At 40.8% G+C, this 26593-nt stretch overlaps 1 protein-coding gene across 2 annotated transcripts in view; it reads left to right on the forward strand.

The window, feature by feature from the left end:
- Nucleotides 1-26593, forward strand: part of fancc (FA complementation group C) — a 191967-nt gene that overhangs the window by 115795 nt on the left and 49579 nt on the right. For both annotated transcript variants that reach the window (XM_069929487.1, XM_069929480.1), the window contains exon 7: nt 4072-4236. In XM_069929487.1, coding sequence (XP_069785588.1) covers nt 4072-4236 — 165 coding nt within the window. The remainder of the gene's footprint in view (nt 1-4071; nt 4237-26593) is intronic.

The raw sequence follows: 26593 nt of genomic DNA on the forward strand, positions 1-26593 counted from the left end.
AACCTTAAATAAAAAATCCCATTCGACCCTATCAAAAGCTTTTTCCGCACCAAGTGCAACCACCATTGGATGGTTGGGTTGCTGCCGATATATATGGATCAAACTAATTAATCGAAGAATATTATCCGAAGCATGTCTATTTTTAATAAAACATGTTTGGTCTACATGTATCAATTTAGGCAAATATTTAGCAAGTCGATTTGCTAACATTTTAGCTATTATTTTATAATCCACATTCAATAAAGAAATAGGTCTATACGAAGACATCTTTAATGGATCTCTATCTTTCTTTGGAATTACAGTAATTAGAGCACTAGAACAAGATTCTGGTAACTCTTAATGTTCAGTCACTTGTTGTAATACCTCCCCAAACACCGAAGATAAATCTTCATTAAAAAACTTTATAAAATTCCACTGAAAACCCATCATCACCTGGTGACTTACCATTAGGCAGTTCCAACATAGCTGTTTTAATTTCTAAATCTGTAAACGGAGCTTCCAAATCTATAATATCCTCTTCTTCTAATGCTGATAACGTTAATGTAGATAAAAAAGAATCAATAGATCCATTGTCCCATCTCCCCTCAGAAGTATATAATTTTTTATAAAATGAATAAAACTGGTCATTAATTTCCTGAGGTTTATAGGTAACTGTTGAATTCTTTTTAACAGCATTAATAACCCGAGAGGTATGTTCCCTCTTTAACTGCCATGCAAATACTTTATGTGCCTTCTCACCCAACTCATAATATGTTTGCTTAGGTCGATTAAGTAAACATTCAAATTGATAAGTCTGTAATGTATTATATCTCAATTTCAATTTAGTTAAAGCTATTTTCTGATCTTCTGTCACTCTCTTCTGAAATTCCTTCTCCAGTTCATCAATTTGTTTCTCTAGTTTAAGACTTTCAGCCTTTCCTAACTTTAGTAGTATAACTAATTATTTGCACCTCTTAAGTAAGCTTTTAACGCATCCCATAACACAAAGCGACTTTTAACTGAATTAGCATTTTCAGTTAAGAAAAAAACAATCTGTTCCTTAACAAAAATAACAAACTCAGGTTTTTTTTCAACAACATTGTATTAAATCTCCATCTATAGCCAAAATATTTGGCCTGGAAGTCAGCCTGAAGAAAACTGAGGTCCTCCATCAGCCAGCTCCCCACCATGACCACCAGCCCCCCCCACATCTCCATCGGGCACACAGAACTCAAAACGGTCAACCAGTTTACCTACCTCGGCTGCACCATTTCATCTGATGCAAGGATCGACAAAGAGATAGACAACAGGCTCGCCAAGGCAGATAGCGCCTTTGGAAGACGACACAAAAGAGTCTGGAAAAACAACCACCTGAAGAAACACACAAAGATCAGCGTGTACAAAGCCGTTGTCATACCCACGCTCCTGTTTGGCTCCGAATCATGGATCCTTTACCAGCATCACCTACAGCTCCTAGAACGTGCTGTCTCTGCTCCATCCTCAACATTCATTGGAATGACTTCATCACCAACATCGAAATACTCGAGCTGGCAGAGTCCACAAGCAACGAATCCATGCTGCTGAAGACCCAACTGCGCTGGGTGTGTCACGTCTCCAGAATGGAGGACCATTGCCTTCCCAAGATCGTGTTCTATGGCGAGCTCTTCACTGGCCACTGAGACAGAAGTGCACCAAAGAAGAGGTACAAGGACTGCTTAAAGAAATCTTTTGGTGGCTGCCACATTGACCACCACCAGTGGGCTGATATCGCCTCCAACCATGCATCTTGGCCCCTCACAGTTCGGCAGGCAGCAACCTCCTTTGAAGAAGACCGCAGAGCCCACCTCACTGATAAAAGACAAAGGAGGAAATACCCAACACCCAACCCCAACCAACCAGTTTTCCGTTGCAACCGTGCCTGCCTGTCCCGCATCGGACTTGTCAGTCACCAACGAGCCTGCAGCTGACGTGGACATACCCCTCCATAAATCTTAGTCCGCGAAGCCAAGCTAAAGAAAAAATAGGATAAACGTATTACCTCTGAACTTTCATAGGAAAAAAAATAAAGAATGATCTGATATAATTCTACTCTTATATTCTGCCTGCAATACCTTTCCTTGTAGATTTAAAAAAATCTCTTCTAGAAAATGAATCATGTCAAGAAGAATGAAAAGAAAAATCTTTCTCTGTAGGATTAACCTGTCTCCAAATATCTACCAAATTTAAATCTTTCATTAAAGCTCCAATTTGTATTGGCATCTTTGATTTTCTAATACATTTTGGGGATTTATCCATCAAAGGATCCAAAACACAATTGAAATCCCCCCCCAACTAAAATATTTCCATTAGCTTGACTTAATGACAATAAAGCATCTGAAATAAAACATTCATCATCCACATTAGGTGCATAGATATTAAGTAAAGTCCAAAGTTCATTAAAGATTTTACAGTCCACTTTTAAAACCCTCTCAGCATTCCCCTCCACACTATGCAACACAAAAGATAAATTCTGATGAACTAAAATCACTGCACCTTTTACCTTAGAGTTAAATGAAGAAAAAAAACACATGACCAACCCAATCTCTTTTCAATTTCAAATGCTCTTTTTCGGTCAAATATGTTTTTTGTAAAAAAGCAAAATCTATTTTCATTTTCTTAATATAAGCTAAAACTCGCTTTCGCTTAATTGGATTATTTAATCCCTGATCATTAAAAGTTGCAAATTTCATACTAGACATCTTAACAAACTAACAATATAATCACTTAATACAAAAGATCGCTCTCCTGCTAATAAACAAAATTCACTCTCCCTCCCCTAATATTATAAAAAAGTTTATATAAAAAGGAATATAATTAGTTCCCCAAAAAAAAGAGAAAAACAAAAACACCCAAAGGTAGGAACGCCCTAAAAAACTGGGTGTGATAAACCCCACCAGTGACAGCTGATTATCAAAGATTTCAGTGCCATCCAGCTCCCCCCAGCCAGAAATTCAATATATATAATAATACAATTCAATGTCATAAAAACATTCAGCCCAACGACTCACTTCCCAATGACTGGTTCGGATCTGCAACGTCAATAAGACTATGTGTCAAAACCTCTTTCTTTCCATTTATCCCATTCTGTCTGTTTCCATTTCCATTGGCCCTTCTTTTAGGCGACAACAGTGAGACTCTTCCGTGACTACGTAGATCCGTTAATGAATTAGCAAAAACTAATCTCAAAAAATTGAGATTGATAATTGCCATAAAAAACCTTCAACACAACAGGGTATCGAAAAGCAAATTTATATCCTTTCCGTCACAACACATCTTTAGCCAAATTAAACTCCCGTCGATGGCTAATTTTTTGACTCAAATCTGCAAAAAAGAAAACTCTATTGTTCTGACTCATCATTGGAGCTTGACTTTGTCTTGCCTTCTGTACCGCCAACCGTAGAATAATTTCTCTATCCTGATAATTCAGGCACCAAATTAAAACTGCTCATAATGGTTGTCCTGATAACGGTTTCTTCCTTAGCGCTCTATGTGCCCTTTCCAATACTAAACCATCGGAAAGAACTCTTTACCCAACATCTCGGGGATCTAGTCCTTAAAAAATTTTATTTTATGATCATATTAAAATAAATAAAATATTACAGAAAAAGATGTAAAATGTTAAAAATTTGAAATAAAGTTAGAATATGTTAGAAGTACCTAGATTTAATTTTTTTTAATTTTATTTTTAAAATGTAGATATACAGCATGGTAACAGGCCTTTTCGGGTCACGAGTCCATGCCACCCAATTTACACCCCATTAACCTACGCCCCCAGTACATTTTTGAATGGTGGGAGGAAACCAGAGCCCCTGGAGAAAACCCATGCAGACATGGGGAGAACGTACAAACTCCTTATCAAAAGCATGGGATTTGAACCCCGGTCCAATACAGTTCACTGGCGCTGTAGAGGCATGGCACTAACTGCTACGCCAATCATGCCGCCCTTTAATAGCTTGTTAAAAGATAAATGATTTGATCAAGTATATCAAGTGTGTATTTCCAACATTTTCCATTCACTTTATTATTTTTAAGGAATGGTTTTATCTTTTATAGGTTGCCAACAGAACGATGGAGGATCTTTTCTATTCTCTGTTTACCTATAATTACTTTACCTGAAGTTGTTCCATTGGTGGAAGCTCTTCTGACTTGTTGTGTTGGTGGTTTGGATGAGCCCCTCAGCCCAGAATTCCTAGATTCTGTCAGCAATAGCCTTCTGCAGTAAGTAAACTTAAAATTGTAAAGGTATGCTTATAAATCTTGTGTCAGGTGGTCCAGATGTGCTATCAGTATATACTCAACTGAAAATTGGACTGGCAAGGGATTTTTAAACTCTAGAAAAAGATCAACTGCAGGTGATCATATTAGCAGTGCCTGAAATTATATAAAGGTTCATTTGGAGATGCAGGGAATATGATTTCATTAACAAGAGGACCCAAAACAAGGTTGTGAAGAGGTAAGATTATCACAAAAAAAAAATGCGGAGATAATGTCTTCACTCAGTGAGTGGTTCTAGTTAGGATTTGGTATTGTGCAAAGTAGTTGAGATGAAATGTTTTGATCAATTTAAGGAGAAGTTTAGATAGGCAAAAGAAGAAAAGAATGGACAATTTAATCTGGTGCGAGTGTGAGAGGAATAGGTATGGGTGGAAACTTATACAGCCAGCATTTGTGGGGTGAAGAAATATTTTTGCACTGGAGTCAAATAAATGAGAAGCTACGTTGCAGAAGAGAGATAGTAAATGATGCAAAGGATAGGAACAACAAAGTAGAGGTCTTTTAAAAAATCTATACTGTATATTTTAGTGCATAACCCTAACCCTAAAATTTCTCAGAAAGAGGGGGATCAACTTACACACTGGATACACTTTTGAGACCTAAAATTCAATGAAAAAACCAGATTGACATCAATTTGGTGTATAAGTTGACGCTGGAAGCACCTCCCCACCACTGGCGCTGTCCCTCCCCACTACGTGGCGCCGTCATAACCCACCCAGACATTCTACAATTGTAAAGCCCAAGGTTGTCGCTCCTGCCTGGGAGTCTGAGGTTGTCGTTGCCACTCCTGTCCGGTAGGATGAGGTTCCTGCTTACGCTGGGAGAACGATGTCGCCACTCCACCTCACTGGGTCGTCACCGCTCTTGCCGGGAGAACCATGTTGCCTCCCCTGCTCTGTTGGCATGGCCGCTCATGCCTGGTAGCCCAAAGTTTCTGCTCCTGCCGGGAGAACGATGATGCTGCTCCAGTTCCATGGGCCATCATTGCTCCAACCGGGAGAACGATGTTGCTGCTCCTGCTCTGTGGATCATTGCAGCTCATGCCCAGTAGGCCAAGGTCCCCGCTCCTGCTGACTCCAGCTGCAGCTGATTCTGAACACTTAGACCCAGCATCGTCTTCCCGGCCTGAAGCTATGGTTTTTTTTTAGTTTTTTTTTTACTTGCTTAATTTACAGCTTCGTTACTTGGCGATTTGGGCGTTGTAAAAAATTCTGAGTTTTTGCTGGAGGCCCGCACAGCCCGAAAATTAGGATTAGACTTATTTGCTGGATATATCATAAAACCCTTAAAATGAGGCTGAAAAAGGGGGGTATACCTGTTTGCCAGTCAACTTGTACGGCAAAATATACAGTAATTGTGCACGCGTCTTCTTTCTGTTAGAAAATTCTGTTAAAAAATGCCTGGGGGTCCTCTACCTATCTGCAGCACTAATTGCCTTCTGTCGCTCCTGAAGAATAACTAGAGGCCTTCAAAAGACAGATGGAATAGATGTTTTAAATATTAATATGGACAGGCAAATGGTCACAGGACAGAAAAACACATTAGAAATAAATTGCTTGTTTTCAGGTTGGCTGCCTTTTATTAGGGATCTGCCACTAGGGTCAGTACAAAGTGCTAACCTCCTCACAATTTTTATTTATGACTTGGAGGAATAGAAATGTACCCAAGTTTGTTACAGATAGAAAGCTAAATGGGAAAGTGTGAGGAGGAAGCATGAAAAAATGGGAAAAATATGAAAACTGTTCATTGTTTATAAATCAAGGGAAACTAGCAAATGTTCTTTTTTGAAGGGTATTGGTATGCTGGTTCATGACACAGTGTAAACGTACAGGTATAAACAGACAATTGAGTAGTTAATGTCAAGTTTAATATCATCTGATTGTACAAGTACATCCCGACAAAGTAGCATTCTCCGGTCCTTGATGCAAAACACACAGGTATTTCTTCTTCTTTGGCTTGGCTTCGCGGACGAAGATTTATGGAGGGGTAATGTCCACGTCAGCTGTAGACTTGTTTGTGGCTGACAAGTCCGATGCGGGACAGGCAGACACGGTTGCAGCAGTTGCAGGGGAAAATTGGTTGGTTGGGGTTGGGTGTTGGGTTTTTCCTCCTTTGTCTTTTGTCACTGAGGTGGGCTCTGCGGTCAAGTCTGAGGAGTTCATGTGCGATGAGGGCAGACCGACGTTCAGGTCGGTGGCTGTCAGCCTTGTCTAGCATGGTTCTGATGTTCCAGCATGCTAGCTTGAGTTTGTGAGCATCTTTTGAGGGGGAGGACGTGGAGGGGGAGGACGTGGACATGTCCTCGGACCTGCTCAAAGGAGCTTTTAGGTGGAGTGCAGTGTGCGCAGTACTGGCCCCACCCTTTACACCCATGGTTCGTGTGCTGTGGCCAAGCAAGCTGGGACGTGGCAGCGAGGTCCTTGGGTCGTAGATTTTATATTGGAGTGGCCTTCTCCTATGCAGGTTTCTTACCTGGGCTGGAGGAGCCTGCCTCCCCTCTTAGGTCAGACCATAGTGCCCGGACCAGAGCCGGGGCCGCTGCTGCTTTCCCTGTGCCTGGACCGGGGCCGCCGCCTCCTTCTTTTTGCCTGGACCGGGGCCTCCGCCTGCTTCGCTCTGCCGAGGCCGGGGCCACTGCCTTCCCTTCGCTTCTGCCCGAACTGGGGCCTCCGCCTGCCTCACTCGACCAAGGCCGGGGCCTCCACCACCCCCTCGCTTCTGCCCGGACCGGGGCCTCCGCCTGCCTCACTCGACAGAGGCTGGGGCCGCCGCCTCCCCCTCGCTTTTGCCCGGATCGGGGCCTCCGCCTGCCTCACTTGACCGAGGCCGGGGCCGCCGCCTCCTTCTTTCTGCCCGGACCGGGGCCTTCACCTGCTTTGCTCTGCCGAGGCTGGGGCCACTGCCTCCCCCTCGCTTCTGCCCGGACCAGGGCCTCCGCCTGCCTCACTCGACCAAGGCCGGGGCCTCCACCTCCCCCTCGCTTCTGCCTGGACCAGGGCCTCCGCCTGCCTCACTCGACGGAGGCCAGGGCCGTCGCCTCCCTCTTTCTGCCCGGACCGGGGCCTTCGCCTACTTCGCTCTGCCGAGGCTGGGGCCACCACCTCCCCCTCGCTTCTGCCCGAACCGGGGCCTCCGCCTGCCTCACTCGACCAAGGCCGGGGCCTTCGCCTCTCCCTCGCTTTTGCCCAGATCCCTCCGCCTGCCTCACTCGACCGAGGCCGGGGCCGCCGCCTCCTCCTCGCTTCTGCCCGGACCGGGACCTCCGCCTGCCTCACTCGACTGAGGCTGGGGCCTCCGCCTCCCCCTCGATTCTGCCTGGACCGGGGCCCCCGCCTGCCTCACTTGACCGAGGCCGGGGCCGCCGCCTCCCCCTCGCTTTTGCCCGGATCGGGGCCTCCGCCTGCCTCACTCGACCGAGGCCGGGGCCGCCTCCTCTCCTTCGCTTTTGCCCGGATCGGGGCCTCCGCCTGCCTCACTCGACTGAGGCCGGGGCCGCCTCCTCTCCTTCGCTTTTGCCCGGATCGGGGCCGCCGCCGCCTACCCTCTGCCCGGACAACTAGTCATAACACACATACAGACAAATAATACATATGCAGGACAGATATTTCATCTATACATATAAATATTGTTTCATGAATATGAGAGTCTCAGGTGGTTAGTGTGAGCAGTTCCTGTGGCTGTTCAGAATTCTCACTGCCTGCGGGAAGAAGCTGCCTCCTTAACTTGGTGGTACTGACTCTGATACTCCTGTATCTCTTCCCTGACGAGAGCCGCTGGAGGGGATCCTCAGTGATTTTAGTAGAATTGCAAAGGTGTTGAAATATAACAGTATAGATATATTGTGGAGTTTATAGAGAATTTTGATGAAATGTTTGCTGTATTGTGTGCAGTTTTGAGCTCTACTGAGATGGTTTATTTGATTGATTTTTATAATGAGTGCTTTCCTTGTGCAGAAAAATTCCATAACATTGATTTTTACGCAAAGTAGTTTAAAAGAATTAGTAGTCTCACTGGCATGTGACATGGGATTTCCTGGATAAATGCCGACCGATTGTTTCCTAAGCCTAAAATTACAGCACATAAAACATAAGAAGCATTAGCAAGAGTAGCCTATTGAGCCCTGTTGCTTCAGCTTTTCAGAGAATCATGGTTGATCATTTACTTAATGACCTTTGACTCCTTTATATATCATCTTTCAATGACTCAGAATGAAAAATTAACAGTTTAGGACTGAGGTGAGGAGAAACTTTTGTTTCCAGGATATTACAATAATTTGAGATTCTCAAAGGGTAAAGTATATTTAAGACTGGGACTGATAAATTGTTAGATGCCAAAGATACCAGAAGATATGGGTACTGGGTGGCAGTGTGAACTTAAAGAAGATCAGCCTTGACCTTATCAAATGGCAGAGTGAGCCTGGGAAATGATAAGGTATATTTTTGCTTAAGATGAATGTCCAGAGACCTGTGTGCAATAAATGCTTGCAGTAGCCAGTCAGGCCAAAGAGCTGTGTCTTGACTATGGACTTCATATTAATCTAATTCTATTTAATATTTATGTTGTGCTGTTTACTGAAAGGAGACTTTATATTGTTGTTTTCCACAAAACAATACTTTTTACTTTGTCAACAGAGCAGTTTTTAAATGCACTAATAAAACAAAAGCCTGTAAACACCATGCACTACACTTGAATCAAAATTTTGCACTTGATAGTATCTTGGTGGCTATTTCCGTTTGGGTAAATTGCTTAATCTGTAGGTGAAACACATTAAAACAAAGTGCAGGGGCCCAGAACAGATCCCAGCGGAATTCCATCCATCCATCCTACCGACCGACCAGTAAAATATTTTCTCCCTTTTTCCCCTCAAAAATGGTGGGGGGGGGGGGGGGGGGTCGCATTATACACAAATATTTACGGTATATATATTGTGTGTGTGTTTGTATGTATGTGTAAAAAAAACTTGTGCATACACACCCACACACATTTTTCTTAAATTTTAAAATTGAATGCACATTCACCACTTCAGCTGGCAGCTCATTCCATATTCCACTACACTTTTTTGTGAAGAATATTCCCCTAATGTTCCCCTTTCACCCTTAATCTATGTCCTTTGGTTTGTATCTCACTTAACCTTAGTGGAAAAAGCTTTTTTGCATTTACTCTATCTATATCCTTCATAATTTTGTATACCTCTATCAAATCTCCCTTCATTCTTAAATGCTCCAAGTAATAAAGTCCTAACTTGTTTAATCTTTCCCTATAACTCAGTTCCTGAAGTCCTGGCAACATCCTAGTAAATATTCTCTGCATTCTTTCAATTTTAATTGATATTTTTCCTGTAGTTAGGTGACCAAACTTGCACACAATGCTCTAAATTTGCCCTCACCAATGTCTTGTACAACTTTACCATAATATCCCAACTCCTATACTCAATACATTGATTTATGAAGGCCGAAATACCAAAAGATCTTTTTACAACATGATCAAGGAGTGATCAAGGTGCATTCCCAGATCCCTCTGTTCCACCGCACTTCTCCGTGTCCTACCAGTTACTGTGTATGTCCTACCTTGGTTTGTTCTTCCAAAATGTCCTTCCACACTTGTCTACATTAAATTCCATCTACTATTTTCAGCCCATTTGACCAGCTAGTCCAGATCCAACTGTAAGCATCCTCCCTGACCACAGGGGAGGTACTGGAGGATTGGAGAATGGCAAATGTTGTCCCCTTGTTTAAAAAAGGTAATAGGGAGAATCCTGGGAATTATGGACTGGTGAGTCTTATATCGGGAATTGTTTAGTGTCAGTAGTGTGCAAATTATTTGGAGAGGATTCTTAGGATTTACGAACATTTAGAGAAATGTAGTTTTCTCAGTGATAGCAAGGCTTTGTGAAGGTTAGATCATGTCTCATAAGCTTAATTGAGATTTTTGAGGAAATAACAAGAAATTGATGAAGGTAGGATAATAGATGTGGTGTATATGATTTTGGTAAGGCTTTTGTCAAGGTCTCCTGTGGTAGGCTCATTCAGGAAGTCACGAAGCATGGGATTCATGAACCTTGCCTGTGTGGATTCTGAATTGGATGGCTTGCAGAAAACAGAGGATAATACAGTAAATGTCCAAAAATCCAGATGCCTGAAATCTGGACCACTTGAGAATCCAGACTTCTTGAAAACTGTTGGCTTTTGCGTTCATGTGTACATTGCGTAAGCACCACAGATGTACTGCCCAAGAATCTGGAAAATGCAAAAATCCAGACCAACCTGTTCCCCAAACAGTCTGGATTTTAGGACTTTTATTGTAGTCAATGGAATATATTCTGCCTGGAGTTCAGTGACTAGTGGAATTCCACAGGGATCTGTTCTGGGCCTCTGCTCTTGGTGATTTTTATAAATGACCTGGTCGAAGGTTGGGTCAGTAAGTTTGCAGATGGCAGGAAGGTTGGAGAAGTTGTGGATAGTGTAGAAGGTTGTCATAGGTTACAGGATATAACCAGGGTGTAAACTTGGCATAAAAGTGGCAGATGGAGTTCAATCTGGATAAGTATGCAGTGATGCATTCTGGAAGGTCAAACTTGAAGGCAGAGTGCATGGTTAAAAGCAGGATTCTTAACAGTGCTGAAGACAGTGGGATTTTGGTGTCCAAATCCAGAGATCTCTCAAGGTTGTTGTGCAGGTTGATAAGTTGTTAAAAAGGCTTATCGTACGCAGGTCCTCATTAGTGGGGGGATTGAGTTCAAGAGCTGTGAGTTAACATTGCAACTCTATAAAAGTCTGGCTTGACCACATTTAGAATATTGTGTTCAGTTCTGGTCACCTCATTACAGGATGATGTGGAAGCTATGTAGAGGGTGTAGTAGAGATTTACTAGGATGATGCCTGGTTTGGGTCTATATCTTAAGAGGCATGGTTAAAAGAGCTTGGGCTTTTCTCTTTGGAGTGAAGAATGATGAGAGGTAACTTAATAGAGGTCTACAAGATTATGAGATACATAGATAGGGTTGACAGCAAGCTCTGTTTTCCTGGGGTGAGAGTAGCAAACATCAGAGGATATCTGTACAAGGTGAGGGGAGGAGTATTTAGGGGTGATCATGGGTAAGCTTTTTTTACACAGAGAGTAGTAGACATTTGGAATACATTGCTGGGGACCATGATGGAGGCTGGTAAAACTAGGACATAAAAGTCTCTTAGGCAAGGCACATGAGTACAAGAAAAATCAAGGATTATGGGTGAAAGTAGGGAAGGTTTTATTTTTTGACTTTATTAGTTGGCACAATGTCGTGGACCATAGGGCCTGTACTGTTCTGTGTTCTCAGTTGATCAATATCCTGCTACAATGTTACACCACCTTCATACCATCAATGTTAGTGTCATCCATAAACTTGCCAATTATGCACCAATGTTCTCATTCAAATTAATACAAGCAAACAACACTCAAAGCCCCAGTTGGATTCAAAATCGGCTTGGTGGTAGGATTTGCCTTTTCAAATTCAAATAAACTCCGTTTCTCAGAATAACTTTCCCTCTACTAATCTGCTGATGTTAGATTCACTGACTTCAAGTCTCTTGTATTATCCCTGCTACCCTTTTTGAGTAAATGCATAACTGTACTTATCCTTCTGTCTTCCAGTACCTCTTTCAGGGACCCAGCAGTCTCTCCCTTGCTTCCCATAACATTCAAGGATATACCTGCTCAGGCGCTGAGGGTTTTATCACCTTTCAAGACCTCCACCACCTCCTCCTTCATAATGTTGGTTTCCTCCAGAATATCAATGTTTTCTCCCTTAAACTCACTAAACTTCCACATCCTTCTCCATAGTATTCATGAGTAGATTTGTATAAAAATGTGCCCACATGTCAAGACTCCACTTGTAGAATACCATCTTTTTCCCTAACCTTTTAATCTTCATATACCTATGGAATCTATTAGGATTCTTATCTGCCAGGGAGATCTTGATGGCCCCTGTTTGCCCTCTGAATTTTCTTCTTGAATGTACTTCTGAATTTTCAAATGCTGCCAGGGAGGGACTGTTTTCAGGCAAGTAAAAAGCTTTTAAAAGTGATGGTCAATGTGTTGCATCAGAGTGAAAGGAAAGTCTGGCAAGATTAGGGAACCGTGGTTGATAAGGAATATTGAGGTACATCTACATTTTGCTTCAGAAATCTTTCTTGGGCACACTTAACAAATTCTGTTCCATCTAATTACTTAGCACCAGGATGGTCTCATTCAATCTAGTTCCACGTCAAGTGAACCAGTACGGACTTGAAGGGTCGACATGGCCTGTTTCCATGCTGTAAACAGTTATATGGTTAATATTAGGGAAGTTTTTCAATTCCTTCATGTGATTTCTCTACTCGTTACTCTTCTAATTCCTGCTGTCTACTGAGAGCCTATAGTTTAATCCCATTAAAGAGATCCCTCAATTTTATTTTTAGGTTCTACCCAAATGCGTTGCTGGACATTCCTTCTGGGATATCCTTTTTGCCTTCATGTCCTCCCTAATCAGTAGTTAACCCCCCTCCCTTACCCATACCTTCTCTTATTTTCACATATATCGCAATGGAAGCATCTGAACTCTGGAATGTGGAGTTGCCTACATGCCCATTGCTCAACCATGTATCTGCAATAAATATATCGCAATGTGATGATCCATGCTATGAGTTTATCTGCCTCACTTGTGAGAATTTCTGTATTGAAATAAATGCACTTTCTCCAATCAGATCTTTGCATTATATCAAAAATATATTGTAATGATAGTGATCATGGTTGCAATGCAACTAACAATGCCTTACCATTTGATTAGACGTGGCTGCCAGCAGGGAGCTTATACACAGAGCAAGACACCGTATGCAGATCTGTAATGGAGGCTTACAGCCTCATGGCATACCTCATGGTGCTGTTTACAATAACTTTAAAGTAAAGAACTTTTTCCTTCATCCATGTGTTATCTAAGAACTCACACATACGAATACAAGATGAAACCTGGTGTCAGAAATGGGATGAAGGAAATTAGAAGGAAATACTTTAAAAGGAAAATATGTCAGCAACTGATCAGTGATGAGAAGCTAACATAGTGAACAAATGGAAGGATTACATCCACCAGCAAAACTTCAGCTGACAGGTAAAATGGCTGAGAATTGGAACAGATTTAAACAGCATTTTGGATATTATTTAGTGGCAGTCGGAGCTGACAAGAAAAGTGATGAAGTGAAAGTATCAGTTTTCTTACATGAAGCCCTGGAGGTGTATAATAACTTCACATTTGCTGCTGTAGGAGACAAAATTAAATTGGAAAAAATAATGGAACAGTTTGAGGCATACTGCATACGTAAACGTAATGTGAGGTTTGAGAGGCACAGATTTTTCACATGTATACAGAAAACGGAGGAATGTATTGATCAGTATGTGCCTGAATTGAGAAACAGAAGCAAAACAACTGAATTTGGTGGATTGACTGACTTGCTGATAAACGACAGACTTGTGTGTGATATTCCAGACAATAGTCTAAGCAAGCAAAATCTAGACCTGGAAAAAGTCATAACACTCTGTACGGCTGCAGAAACTGTAAAAATCCAGGCAAAAGAGCTGTTCAGTGAAACTAGCTGCAACGTGGATGCAGTGAACAAGAACAAACAAACCGTTTAACAAAAAGCACACCAAAGTGGAAAGAGAGATGTGGCCAGCGAACCAAAATGAAAGGAACAATTGAAAGTCATGTCATCGTGCGGTGCCCAACACCTACTGAAAAAGTGTCCAGCATATGGTAAAACATGCTATATGTGCAACAAAAGCAACCATTATGCCTGTTGCTGTAGGAACCAAGTGCAACATAGCAAGGTTCATGCAGTAGATGAAATGAAGATAGAGGAATTCTATGTAGATGTGACTGAAAACAAGAAAGAAAACAGAGACTGGATGTTGAGATTAAAAGTGAATAACATATACATTTCAGTTAAATTGGATACTGGAGCACAAATTAATGTACTATCAGAGACTGATTTTAAGAAGATTAGACCCAGACCAAAGATATGGAACAGAAGTGAAGGAGACAGAATATTCAGGTACCAATATACCAGTGCATGGTCAAAGTGAAACACAAGGATAAAGAGCACATGCTGGCATTCATCGTGGTACCAAAGGATGAACGGGCCATACTAGGTTAAATAGCCTGTGAGAAACTGAACCTGGTAAAAAGAGTCCTCGTTGAGGAAAGTGAAGGAGAGACAGTCTATGATGAAGCATGAAAGAGTACAATGGCCTATTTCAGGGTCTAGGCTGCCTTCCAGGAGAACACATGATCAGAGTAGATAAACGTGTGACACCGATAATACATCCATGTAGAAAAGTTCCATTTGCTTTCCATTCAAAAGCAACTAAAGGCAGAGTTGGACAGAATAGAAAGCCTGAACGTGATTCAGAAGATAGATGAACCAACGGAGTGGGTGAGTTCATTCATTGTTGTGGACAAAAAGAACGGAGAGCTTAGAATTTGCCTGGATCCAAGAGATCTGAACAGAGCAATAAAGTGAAAACATTTTAAGCTTCCAACGCGTAAAGAAATCATGTCACAGTTTACAAATGCAAAGTTTTTCATGAAGTTAATGCATCATCAGGATTTTGACAGTTGAAATTGGATGAAGCAAGTTCAAGACTGTGCACGTTCAATGGTCCATTTCCTGAAGTGTATCACAAAACTATCCATATGGTGTATGAGCACCTGGATGGAGTTGATACCTCAATGGATGACATCATAGTATGGGGAACCACGAGAATGGAGCATGATGAGAGACTAAGGAAAGTGCTGGAAGCAACAAGAAAAGGAAACCTGAAGTTAACTAGAGACAAATGCCAGCTCGGGTGACAGAACTAACATTTGTAGAAGATATTATTGGTAGTGAGGGCATCAGACCAGATCCCAGAAAGGTGCCTGCCATTGGGAACATGTCAAGGCCACAATGCAAAAAGGAAGTACAGAGGTTTAATGGAATGGTCAACTATATGAGTAAATTCATATCCATCCTCTCAGAAAAGAACATTGAATGGGACTGGGATCATGACCATGAAAAATCATGGAGGGAACTAAAGAAACTGCTCACAGAGGAACCAGTTCTGAGGTTTTACGACCCCGTGAGACCCTTCAAGATATCATCAGACGCATCATATAGTGGGCGTGCAGTTCTTCTGCAAAAATATGATGACTGGCAACCCACTGCATATGCATCACGCTCAATGACAGGCGCGGAGATGCGATACGCTCAAATTGAAAAGGAGCTGCATACATACGCATCACATATGTCTGTGAAAGATTTCATCAGTTTGTGTCAGGATAGGCAATCAGTGTAGAGACTGAGTATAAGCCCTTAATTGCATTGTTCCAAAAGCCATTAGATGACTGTCCACTGAGAATACAAAGAATGATGATTAGGCTGCAACGCTATACACTGAATATAGCGTACAATCCGGGTAAGCTAATGTACACAGCAGACACATTGTCTACAGCTGTGAAGATGAGCGAGCCCGCAAACACCAAAATGGATGAAGACGTGAATGCCTTCGTGGACATGATCACAAGTGCACTGCCCATATTAGATGCAAAAATGGAGCTCATAAAGTCAGAAACAAACAAAGATGAAACACTGAGACAACTAAGAAAAATCATCTTGGATGGATGGCCCAACATGAAGCAGGACTGCTCACCTGATGTTTCAGGGTAATGGAACTGCAGGGCGGAGCTATCAGTGGTTGAAGACATCATCTACAAAGTAAGTAAAATCCTTATCCCAAAGAGTCTGAGAAAAGAGATGCTAAAAAGGATTCATGGAGGAAATCTTGGAATCGAAAAGTGTAAGAATAAAGCAGAAGAGGTGATGTACTGGCCAAGAATCAACAATGATAAAACAAATGAAGTGTCAAACTGTACAATATGCCGGAAAAATCAAGCAAGCAATCCTGCAGAACCACTAAAGCCATCCCCAGCACCATATAGACCTTACCAGAAGGTAGGCGCTGACATATTTGAATGTCAAGGGAAGGACTATCTGGTAGTCACAGACTATCACTCCCTGTATCCAGAGGTGTGTAAACTGAACACCACCACTGCGGATGCTGTAATAACAGATATTAAAGCCATATTCTCCAGACATGGTGTGCCAAGTGAGTTCTTCACAGACAATGGACCCCAGTTTTGCAATTTAAAGTTCTGACAGTTTGCCAAAGAGTGGGACTTTGTACACACAAGTCCTTATTTTTCACAGTCCAGTGATCTAGTGTAAAAATAAGTACAGACAGTGAAAAGGCTGATGAACAAGGCAAAAGATAGTGGAACAGACTTCTACCAGAGTATGCTAGTTCACCACACAATGCCTCTTGAGTGTGGTATGTTACCAGCACAACTCCTTATGGGACGTAGGTTAAGATCAAACCTACCCATTCAGGAGAATCTCTTTAAAACAAAAGGGGGGGGGGGAATATGAGGAAGTTCAAAGAACAACAGAAAGAAAAGCAAAAGTATTACTTTGACAGAGGAATAAAAAAACCTATTGGAACTCTGCACTGGTGATCAAGTAAAGCTAAAAGACAAAACAAACTGATGAACTCAGAAGGGAACTGTCCTTGGTGAAGTCCAGCCAAGATCATACACCATCCAGACAAATGAAGCTGCTGTTCTGTGACAGAATCATCAAGATCTTCAAATGGGACCAGCCACAGTAGATGGAAAGATGGCTACTGTTGAACAACCTGAATACACAGCTGAGAAGACATCGTCTGAGGCTACAACTCAGATTCAAGGACAATCAATCATGAGATCGTCAAGACACGCGAATCCTCCTGAGAGACTCATTGAGCAAATTTAAAAACTCCTGTTGTAGAATGAAATAGTGCTATCTTATTTGCTCGTCAAGGTTTAGTGTATGTAAATGAGAACACACAAAACAAGTTTTAAAAATGTTAACAATGTTGATAATAATAAAAATGTAAGCTCCTGATGTTAAAGTTAAAATTGCAGAGTTATGCAAAGAAAACATGTTAGTTAAAAGTAAGCTATTTTTTTAAGAAAGGGAGATGTAATGATAGTGATCATGGTTGCAATGCAACTAGCAATGCCTTACCATTTGATTAGACTTGGCTGCCAGCAGGAGACTGACCCACAGAGCAAGACACACAGTATGCAGATCTGTAATGGAGGCTTACAGTCTCTCATGGTGCTCTTTACAATAACTTGAGTAAAAAACCTTCTCCTTCATTCATGCGTTGTCTAAGAACTTACACATATGAATACAAGATGAAACATATATAAATAATTTAAAACAGTTGAGTCGACGCCTGAAACTCGAATCCTTCAATGGCATATTCTTCTGTCCTTTTCCCAGTGTGACACTACAAATTTACTTATGATTCATATCACAACCTAATGTGAGAAAAGTACATTGTAAAATTAAAAGATTCAGACAAAGAAATGCTCAGCAAAAATTACAAAGGAATATTACTGTCAGGAGGGAATACGGCAAGAAGAATAACTATGAAAGAATGGAACAGCAAAAGAGCTATTGGAAAGGAGAAAAGAGTAATGGTTTGTTGGAGGCCAGGGGATAGAGGGGAGGGGTGGTTGGCAGGGCAGGAAATTGTTAAAGGCCATTACCATCAGGATCTTTACACATTGTTTGAGCAGTCTCTCAATAGAGTCAAAGCTTCAGAAACCCACTGCTGGCTGTCAGAAGCCAAGATCAACTCCTAGTGATAATCGAGGCTAAATCATGTTTCACTGCTAAATACTAATTACATACCTCAAGCTGGGATGTCTTGCTTACCATTTTGTTGAGTTGCATGGGCTTTTTTAAAGAAAATTTGAGAGATTTTAAAAAATATTACATTTGATGGCTAAAGGAGGATGTATCTTGCATCTGATATGATTCTGCTTTCTCAACACCTAGTTGAATTACAATCAGAATACCAAGGAATAAAACTATAGTCCTCAACATTGCTGATGCGATGATCCCTCTATGTCTAATTACTGGACTCTATTTATTTCTGTAACTTGGTCAAATGAAAATCCAATAGGATTCTAACTTTTAATTGCAATCTTCAGGATGCCTGCATATTGTTGACATTAGGTTGGGTTTAACTTGAATGGCATTGTCAAACACACATGATCAACACTGGCCATGATGGTTACTTGAGTAAGGAATGGGCTGGTATCTGAAGCTCAAGTAAATTGCCCTAATCATATATGGTAGAAAAAAAAGAAAGTGAAATTTTTTAAGGTTTTGTTTACCTTTTGTAAAAAAAATAACTGCTGTGCTTAGATTTGTTTCCTTAAATCAAGCAATTATGTGTATGAGGTATATGGAAAAATATTATGACATTATCAGAGTATTATCCACAAATGTTGGCGGCAAATAATTTTAAAAAAAATTTTGCAACCCAAGCACTTACTCAAATGATAAATTGAGTCATGCATAATTTATAATCTCCAAGCATACACAGATCAACAGAAGCTAATCCATAAAATACTGCTTGGTAAAAATATTCTTTCTGCACAGATTCCAATGAAACCATTGTGGAATGAATTAACATACCTTAAATTAAAGCATGTGCCAAACCCAATATTGGAAATTCATCTAAAATTGAGCAATTGGACCTTGAACTCTAAGTGATCTCCTATTTTGCAATGCAGTGTTCTGCCACGTTTTTTAGTAGAGCAGGATTTTCTCACAATGCTTTGTTCATTATCTGGAATAATCACAATTTCTTCCACAACAAAATAGTGACTTTATTTTGCAAAATATTGCATGCTTTTATTTATGTTGGGATATAATGGAAAATATTGTATTAATGTTATCATTTATTCTAAATTTTGAAAATATGCTGTAAAATATGTTTGTCCAGTTCTTAACATTAAACATCATCCTACATATAAACAGTCATCAGTTAAGAAGAGTGAATACTTTCAGCTAGAAATAGACCTTATTTATATAGGTTTACTAGGCAGAAATATTTTGAACTTTATAATAATTACATAGAGGGTGAGGCATTAGGTTTGAAAGTTATCTATTGAAACATGATATGGGATGAAAGTCAAAGGTTCTAAAAATGTACTGCACCTAAACTAGCTATAATTCAACACATATTGCCTGGCTCATTTGGCAAGACTGCAAAGTGTAAATGTTACATTTTTTTTCCAAGTAATAATCACTCTTGTAAGTTTATTGTCTAACGCATTTGTGAGGTGGTACAATGACAGCACATTTGAGATGTGCAGCCATCCAAGGCACTGTAGTATGCTGCATTTTTCAGACATTTAACTTGTCTATTGAACTGAAAACTAAAACAAAGAAGCTTTATTATTCCTTGGATTCTGAAAGGAATCCTGTTGCCCCAAATTATGGTTTAATCAGCACATTTCTAGTTGGCATGGATCCATAAAGGACAACTCAGACTGTGACTTGAGAAGTTAACTGTTCTTCCCTATTGCATTTGTGTCAGTGAGTTCTGATGAGTTAAATAACATGAGGTCTTTGAACTTGATTGCATCTTGCTGAAAATTCAACTTCCTTATCATTGATTCTATTGTCCTTACTGGTCATTCACTAACCTTTAATGCCACAACCTTTTCATCAAGAATTCCACCAACCATTGCAGCCCTTCTGTCCTAATCTGGTTTTTTTTCTGTTCGAACCATTCTATGGATCTGGTATATGTAGCTTTGTGCATCATAGAATTGTCCTGGATACTTGATTCCAAACTTTGCCTTGACTAAAACCTCATTTATGATTCCTGAAATAGACATCATGCCTCTCAGTGCCATTGACTCCGATTTTCCCAAGAAGAACCTGTTGTTCATATTTAACCCCTGTTAAACGAATGTTCCCATTTCTGTACTGACTGCGCCATACACTCCTGGAGCCAAGCCAGTGAGATTCTGAACAATGGTAAGATTCATAAATGACTTCAAGTGCTGATCTGTGATTACCAAACAAGCCTCATCCATGGAACTAAATTTGGAAACCTTTAGCAGATGACAAAGCCACCAGCAGGTTTGCAATAAAAGTGATCAAGATTTTTCTTTTCAAAAACTATTAAAAATTATAACAATAAAAATGTAATGATGGGAAAATTTCTTAAAATATAAAAAAACTCATGATTAGTATAGCGGTTATCGCAGAACTGCTACAGTGCCAACGATCGGGACCTGGATTTGAAATCTCTGCTGTCTGTAAAGAGTTTGTACATTCTCCCCTTGTTTATGTGGGATTTCCTCCCACCATTCGAAATGTACCAGTGTTTTTGGTCAATTGGGTATAATTGGGCAGCATGGGCTTATAGGCCAAGAGGGGCTGTTACCGTACTGTATGACTACATTTATAAATTTAATAACACACTTTTAAATCATTAAAAGCATTAAACTATGCAAAATTTTACTTACTATTTCTTAAAATTTTCACAAAGCTTTATCATCCTTAATCAATCTGCTTAAGAATAAATGAAAAACTAAACTGCTGCATCATCCATATGACATTACACATAAGAGCAGAAGTAGACTATTCAGCCAATTGAGCCTACCCTGTCTTTCAATTATGAGCTGATCCACTTTCTCACTCGGCCCCACTCCCCAACCTTCTTCCCATAACCATTGATGTGCTTGCTCATCAAGAAACTGTCAATCTTTGCCTTAAATACATGCCATCACAACTGCCTGTGACGACAAATTCCACAGATTTACCACCCTCTGGCCAAAGGTATTCCTCCACATCTCTGTCCTAAGTGGGTACCCTTCCATCCCGAAGTTGTGCTCTTTTGTCCTAGATTCTCCCACCATGGGAAATGAACCTTTTCATATCTTCTCTATCTATAACTTTCATCATTTGAAATGTTTCAATGCGATCCCTCCTCATTCTCTTAAATTCCAACAAATACAGGCCAAGAGCTATCGAATGCTCCTCATATAATAACTCATTCCTGGAATCATCCTCTCAACCCTCTCTAATGTTAACACATCCTTTCTTAAATGAGGAGCTCAAGACTTCTCACTATACTTCAAGTGAGGTATCACCAGTACCTTATAAAGCCTCAACATCACATCCCTGCTCTTATTGGCATTCAATTCCTTTTGAAATGAATACCAGCATTGCTTTTGTCGTTTACCTTCAGGGTGTCCTGCACGAGGATTCCCAGGTCCCTTTGCATCTGGGAATTTTTAATTTTCTCTCCATTTCGAAATTAATCTGCTGTTTACCATTTCTACCAAAGCGCATGACAGTACACTTTCTGACATTGTATTTCATTTGTCACCCCTCTGTCCATCCTCTTAATATATCTAAATCTTTCTGAAGCCTCCCTGTTTCCTCAACACTATTTGCTCTGTCACTCATCCCCAAAACCCAGCAGCAATAGAAATTCACCAAGACAAATGGTTACTTAAACAAAAGTTGGTTTTAATTTTCTTTAAACAGAAAAACAGGATCAAACTTTATCTTATTACTATTAACTTAACTTGACCTCCTTCTAATTCTTAACACACGTGTATGTAATGTGTATATGTTCAGGAAAGTTCTTTAATTCACAGTGCAATCTCACTTCTCACTTCTCCTAGTTAACCGGTATCAGGCAATTCCTATACTGTGTGCCGAATTTAACATTTATGAATTTTCACCAAGCTCTAGTGCTTAAAGGTAAATAGTTAATGCTCAGGAAGGTTCTAGTTGGTTTCAGATAGAGGTTTGTCACTCGTTGGACACACACGAACTGATTTCCCATGATCAGTACTTTAGTGTCTTGCCGAAGAAAATTGCCCCATCATGGGTTTTCCAGATGATAACCTCTTCTTCCAGGTCACCACAGAGTTCCTCTTGTCAGGACTACAAGGGTTTTTCGACAGGCTGAAATCAGAACTCACAACCCACCTTCAAAATGGGGTTCTCAACAACCTGCCAGCTTGTCATGTTATAGCCTCCAAAAGCTACTGCAGAACTCGGTTCTTTCTCTCTCTCACTCACAAGTGTGGCAGTTTTTTTTAAAGTATAGGTCATGTACAAACACTTCAAAATAGTTCTCATTTAAAATCCCTACCAAGCTAGACTGACTGGCTCCGAAGGCCTTTGCATGAACTTTGGGGTGTGCCCAAGGGACTTCAGTATTGGATTGTTGTTTTCAAAAGCAACAGATGAAAGAACTTGAAGGATTAGATTCGGAGCTGCAGTCTGTCTGGAGTGCAGCTTGCTGTTCTAAGAGGGTCATGTGGTTTTTGCAAGCAGAGAGGAAAAAAACAGGCTGTTTCTCTGAGTGAGAGGGAGAATTCAGTTCTGCAGTTCCACAGTCAGCAGCAGCTGGGACTAGAAGAGGACAAGCTGGAAAGCTTGTGGAAAAACCTCATTTTGAAGATGGGTTGTGACTTCTTAGTTCAGCCTGGTCAAAATCCTTGTGGTCCATACAAGAGGAGACGACTGGCTGCCTAATATTTCACTTGAAATAAGAGAAACAAAAAGGAACTCTGTGGTGTCCTGAAAGAAAGAGGTTATCATCTGGAAAACCCTGATGGGGCAAGTTTCTTCAGCAAGACACTGATGTGGCTGATTAAAAGAGATCAGTTTGTGTCCAGGAATAACAAATCTCTCTCTGAAAACTGACAAGAACCTTCCTGAGCAGTAACCATATACCTTTTAAGCACCAAAGCCTGGTGAACTTCATAAATGTTAAATTCTGTGCACAGTATAAGAATTGCCTGCAACCAGTAAACTTGAAGGAATGAGAAGTGAGATTGGACTGTGAATCAAATAACTTTTCTAAACTTATACATACATTACATACACGTGCGCTTAGAATTGGAAGGGGGTTAAGTCAGGCTAAGTAAGTTTATTCATGGTTATTTGTCTACATTTTGGTTTGACCATGTAGAAATTACAGCACCTTTTATACAGGGCACCACAATGTTTAGGACATTTGGCTTCACAGGTGTTTGTGAGTACTCAGATATGCTTAATTGCTTCATTGGTGTAAGTATAAGAGAGCTAGGCTTCCCTCTAAGCTTTTGATCACCTTTGGCATCTGTAGTTCCCACTTTTCCAACATGAAGACCAGAGTTGTGCCAATGAAAGTCAAATAAGCCATTATTAGACTGAAAAACAAGAATAAAACAGTAAGGGGCATTGTTCAAACCTTAGGATTACTAAAATCAACAGTTTGGAATATCATTAAGAAGAAAGAGTGTACTAGAGAGCTCAGTAATTGCAAAGGGACTGGTTTTTCAAGGGAAAGCACCACTGCTGATGACCGAAGAATTCTCATCATAATGAAGAAAAATTCTCAAACATATACAAAAGGGAGAAAAAAGTATTCAGTAATGAGTCTCCGACTGTCTATTATTTAGAAGTCTGATGGTGGAGGGGTAGAACTGTTTCTGAAGCTGGTTGTATGAGTCTTGGCACCTGTACCTCTTTCCTGATGGCAGCAGCAAGAACAGAGGATGTCCTGGATGATGTGGATCCCTCATGATCACTGCTTTTTCTGCAGATGCTGTCTGATGCAGAATATCCCTAGTATTCTCTTTTATTTCAAAGTTCCAGCAATGACGGTGTAAGAGTCATAAGAGTTATACAGCATGGAAAAAAATCTTTTAGCTCAATGTGTCCATGCTGACCAAATTGTCTACCTGAGCTAGTTCCATTTATCTGTGTTCAACAAATCTCTGAACCTTTCCTCTCCATGCACCCATCTAAATGTATTTTAAATGTTGTGCCAGATACCTTCTGATGGGAGCAGTGAGAATGGAACGTGTGCTGGGTGGTGTGGATCCTTCATGATTGCTGCTGTTCTCCGATAGTAGCATTCCTGTAGATGTTCTCGATGGTGGGAAGGGTTTTGCCTGTGATGTCCTGGGCTGTGTCCACTACCTTTTGCAGGGCTTTACGTTCATATATGTGCCCCAATACCTGACCATGATGCAGCCGGTCAGCACACTTCCCCACGTATCTGTAGAAATTTGCCATAGTTTCCCATGTCATATCAAACTGCTATAAACTCCAAAGGAAGGTCGACCTTTCATCCTAATATATTTTAATTTTGTGTGGCTCCAAACTTTACAGGCACATTAGTGCTAATGTTACTAATTGAGGAAAGAGATGATAAATGTAGCATTACATTCCAAGAGGATTGAAGGAGAATAGTTCTATAAGCTATGGAATAGTATTAGGATAAGAAAATGTCTTGGGGGTGATAGGACTTTTGCATTTTTAAACATGTTGTGCAGTGTAAGTGGAAGCTTGTTTTGATCAAAATGTTTAATAATTGTTGTTTTCCCTTATTGGACCAGGCTGTTGTCTTCAAAGTTGATCAAAAACATTGTTTGCCAAAAATCAGTGGCCTCTTTATTTTTAGCACCAAATAGAGTGAAGGAGCTTTCTGTTCTGAGTGAATCAGAATTAATTGTCATGACATGTCATGCAAATTGTTTTGTGGCAACATTACAGATGCAAATATTGCTATTAATTACGCTTAAAAATACAAAAAATTTATGCAGAAGAAGATAGTGTCTGTGGTTCATTGTCCATTCAGAAATCTGATGGTAGCGGGGAAGAAGCTGTTTTTGTACCATTGGGTGTTTGTTTTCAGGCTTCTGTATCTCCTTTCAGATGGTAGCAAAGTGAAGAAGGCATAGCTTGAGTGGTGAGGGTTCTTGAGGATAGCAGATGCTTTCTTAAGATACTTTCTTGTAGATGTCCTTGATGGAGTGAAGAATGATGCCCATAATGGCACTGGCGGAGTTCACAACTCTACAGTTTTTTCCTGTACTGTGTATTGGTACCTCCATACCAGATAGTGATGCACCGTCAGAAAGCTCTCAACTGTACACCTGTAGAAATTTGCAAGTCTTTGAGAACATACTAAATCTCCTCAAACTCCTCACAAAGTTGAGTGCAAGATTGATATTGTGATACCACTCGACTACCATATATAATCTGATAGTTGAGTTTTTTGGACAAATCTTTTGGGTAAAATGGGGGGGGGGGTCAACTTTTATACAGGTCATACTTTTGAGTGCTATAAGTACCTACGTGGTTCAAGGTATTTGATGCACGGGTGGATGGCTGAGCCCTAGGAGCGAGTCTGTGGCCGGGGGCTTGGGTCCGCAGTCAGGGTGTCAGGAGCTTGAATGGGTTGGCGGCCGAGGCGTTGGCAGTCAGGATGTCGGGAGTTCAGATGGGCAGGCAGTTGGGGCCAAAAATGTGGAGGGGGGTGGGGGGGAGGGGGGTTTGACTATTACACGAGTATGTACAGTAGCTAATCTATCTCAATCATGTGCAATTTCTTAATGCTATCTGTGATTCTGCTGACGACTGTGGTCTCATTGGCAAATGTGTAGGCGGCATTTGAATTGTGCTGAGCCACACTGTCACGTGTAGAGCGAGTACAGCAGTGGCTGAGCACACATCCATGAGGTGCACCTGTGTTGATTGTTAGTGAGGAGGAGTCGTTGTTTTCTAATTCGCACTGACTGTGAAATTCCATTGAGCAAGTCAAGGATCCAGTTGCAGAGGCCCAGGTTTTGGAGCTTATTGATCAGTACTGAGGAGATGACGGTGTTGAAAGCTGTCCTGTAGTTGATGAAAAGTAGCCTGATGTAGATGTTGCTGTTTAGGTGATCCAGAGCTGAAAGTGATTGCATCCACTGTGGAGCAATTGTGGCGGTAGGCGAATTGCAGTGGGTCCAGATATTTACTTTGCTACAACTTAATTTTGGCAATGTGGGATAAATATTCTCTGTGCAGAAATTTTGAGGTGGAGTTTGGGTTTCGATTTTTTTTTTTGAAAAATGTTTTTAATTTCCTATGTTTTGGAAATATTTTGACGGAATTTAACACCTTTCAAGAGGTTTTGATGTTTTCTGAAAGGTTGTACGCTATGATTGATACAGTAGTATATTGGGAGTGACAGATAGGATGATAAGATACAAAGAAACCTTGAGGAACAGAGTGGTTTAGGATCACATCCACAGATTCCGGAATGTAGAAGGAAAGGTGGTTTAGTGGTAATGAAAGCATTTTGGATACATGCTTTTATCAGCTGAAGCATGGAATATGAAAGTATGCAGGTCATGCTCACACAATGTTAGAGTTCTCTTCAGCTCTGGTCACCAAACTCCAGTAAGGAAATAGATAGCATATAGAGAGTTGCAGAAGAGATTTGTAATCACCCTGCCACAGATTGTTGTTTTAGGAGAGGGCTGAAATCTGATCATCTTTTTCTGTTATGGATTCACTGCTTCTTATTCTGTGAAGATAAGAAGTTGTAGAGCTGCATATTGGGA

The sequence above is a fragment of the Narcine bancroftii genome, chromosome 1 (assembly GCF_036971445.1).
Source record: "Narcine bancroftii isolate sNarBan1 chromosome 1, sNarBan1.hap1, whole genome shotgun sequence".
Classification (NCBI taxonomy): domain Eukaryota; kingdom Metazoa; phylum Chordata; class Chondrichthyes; order Torpediniformes; family Narcinidae; genus Narcine; species Narcine bancroftii.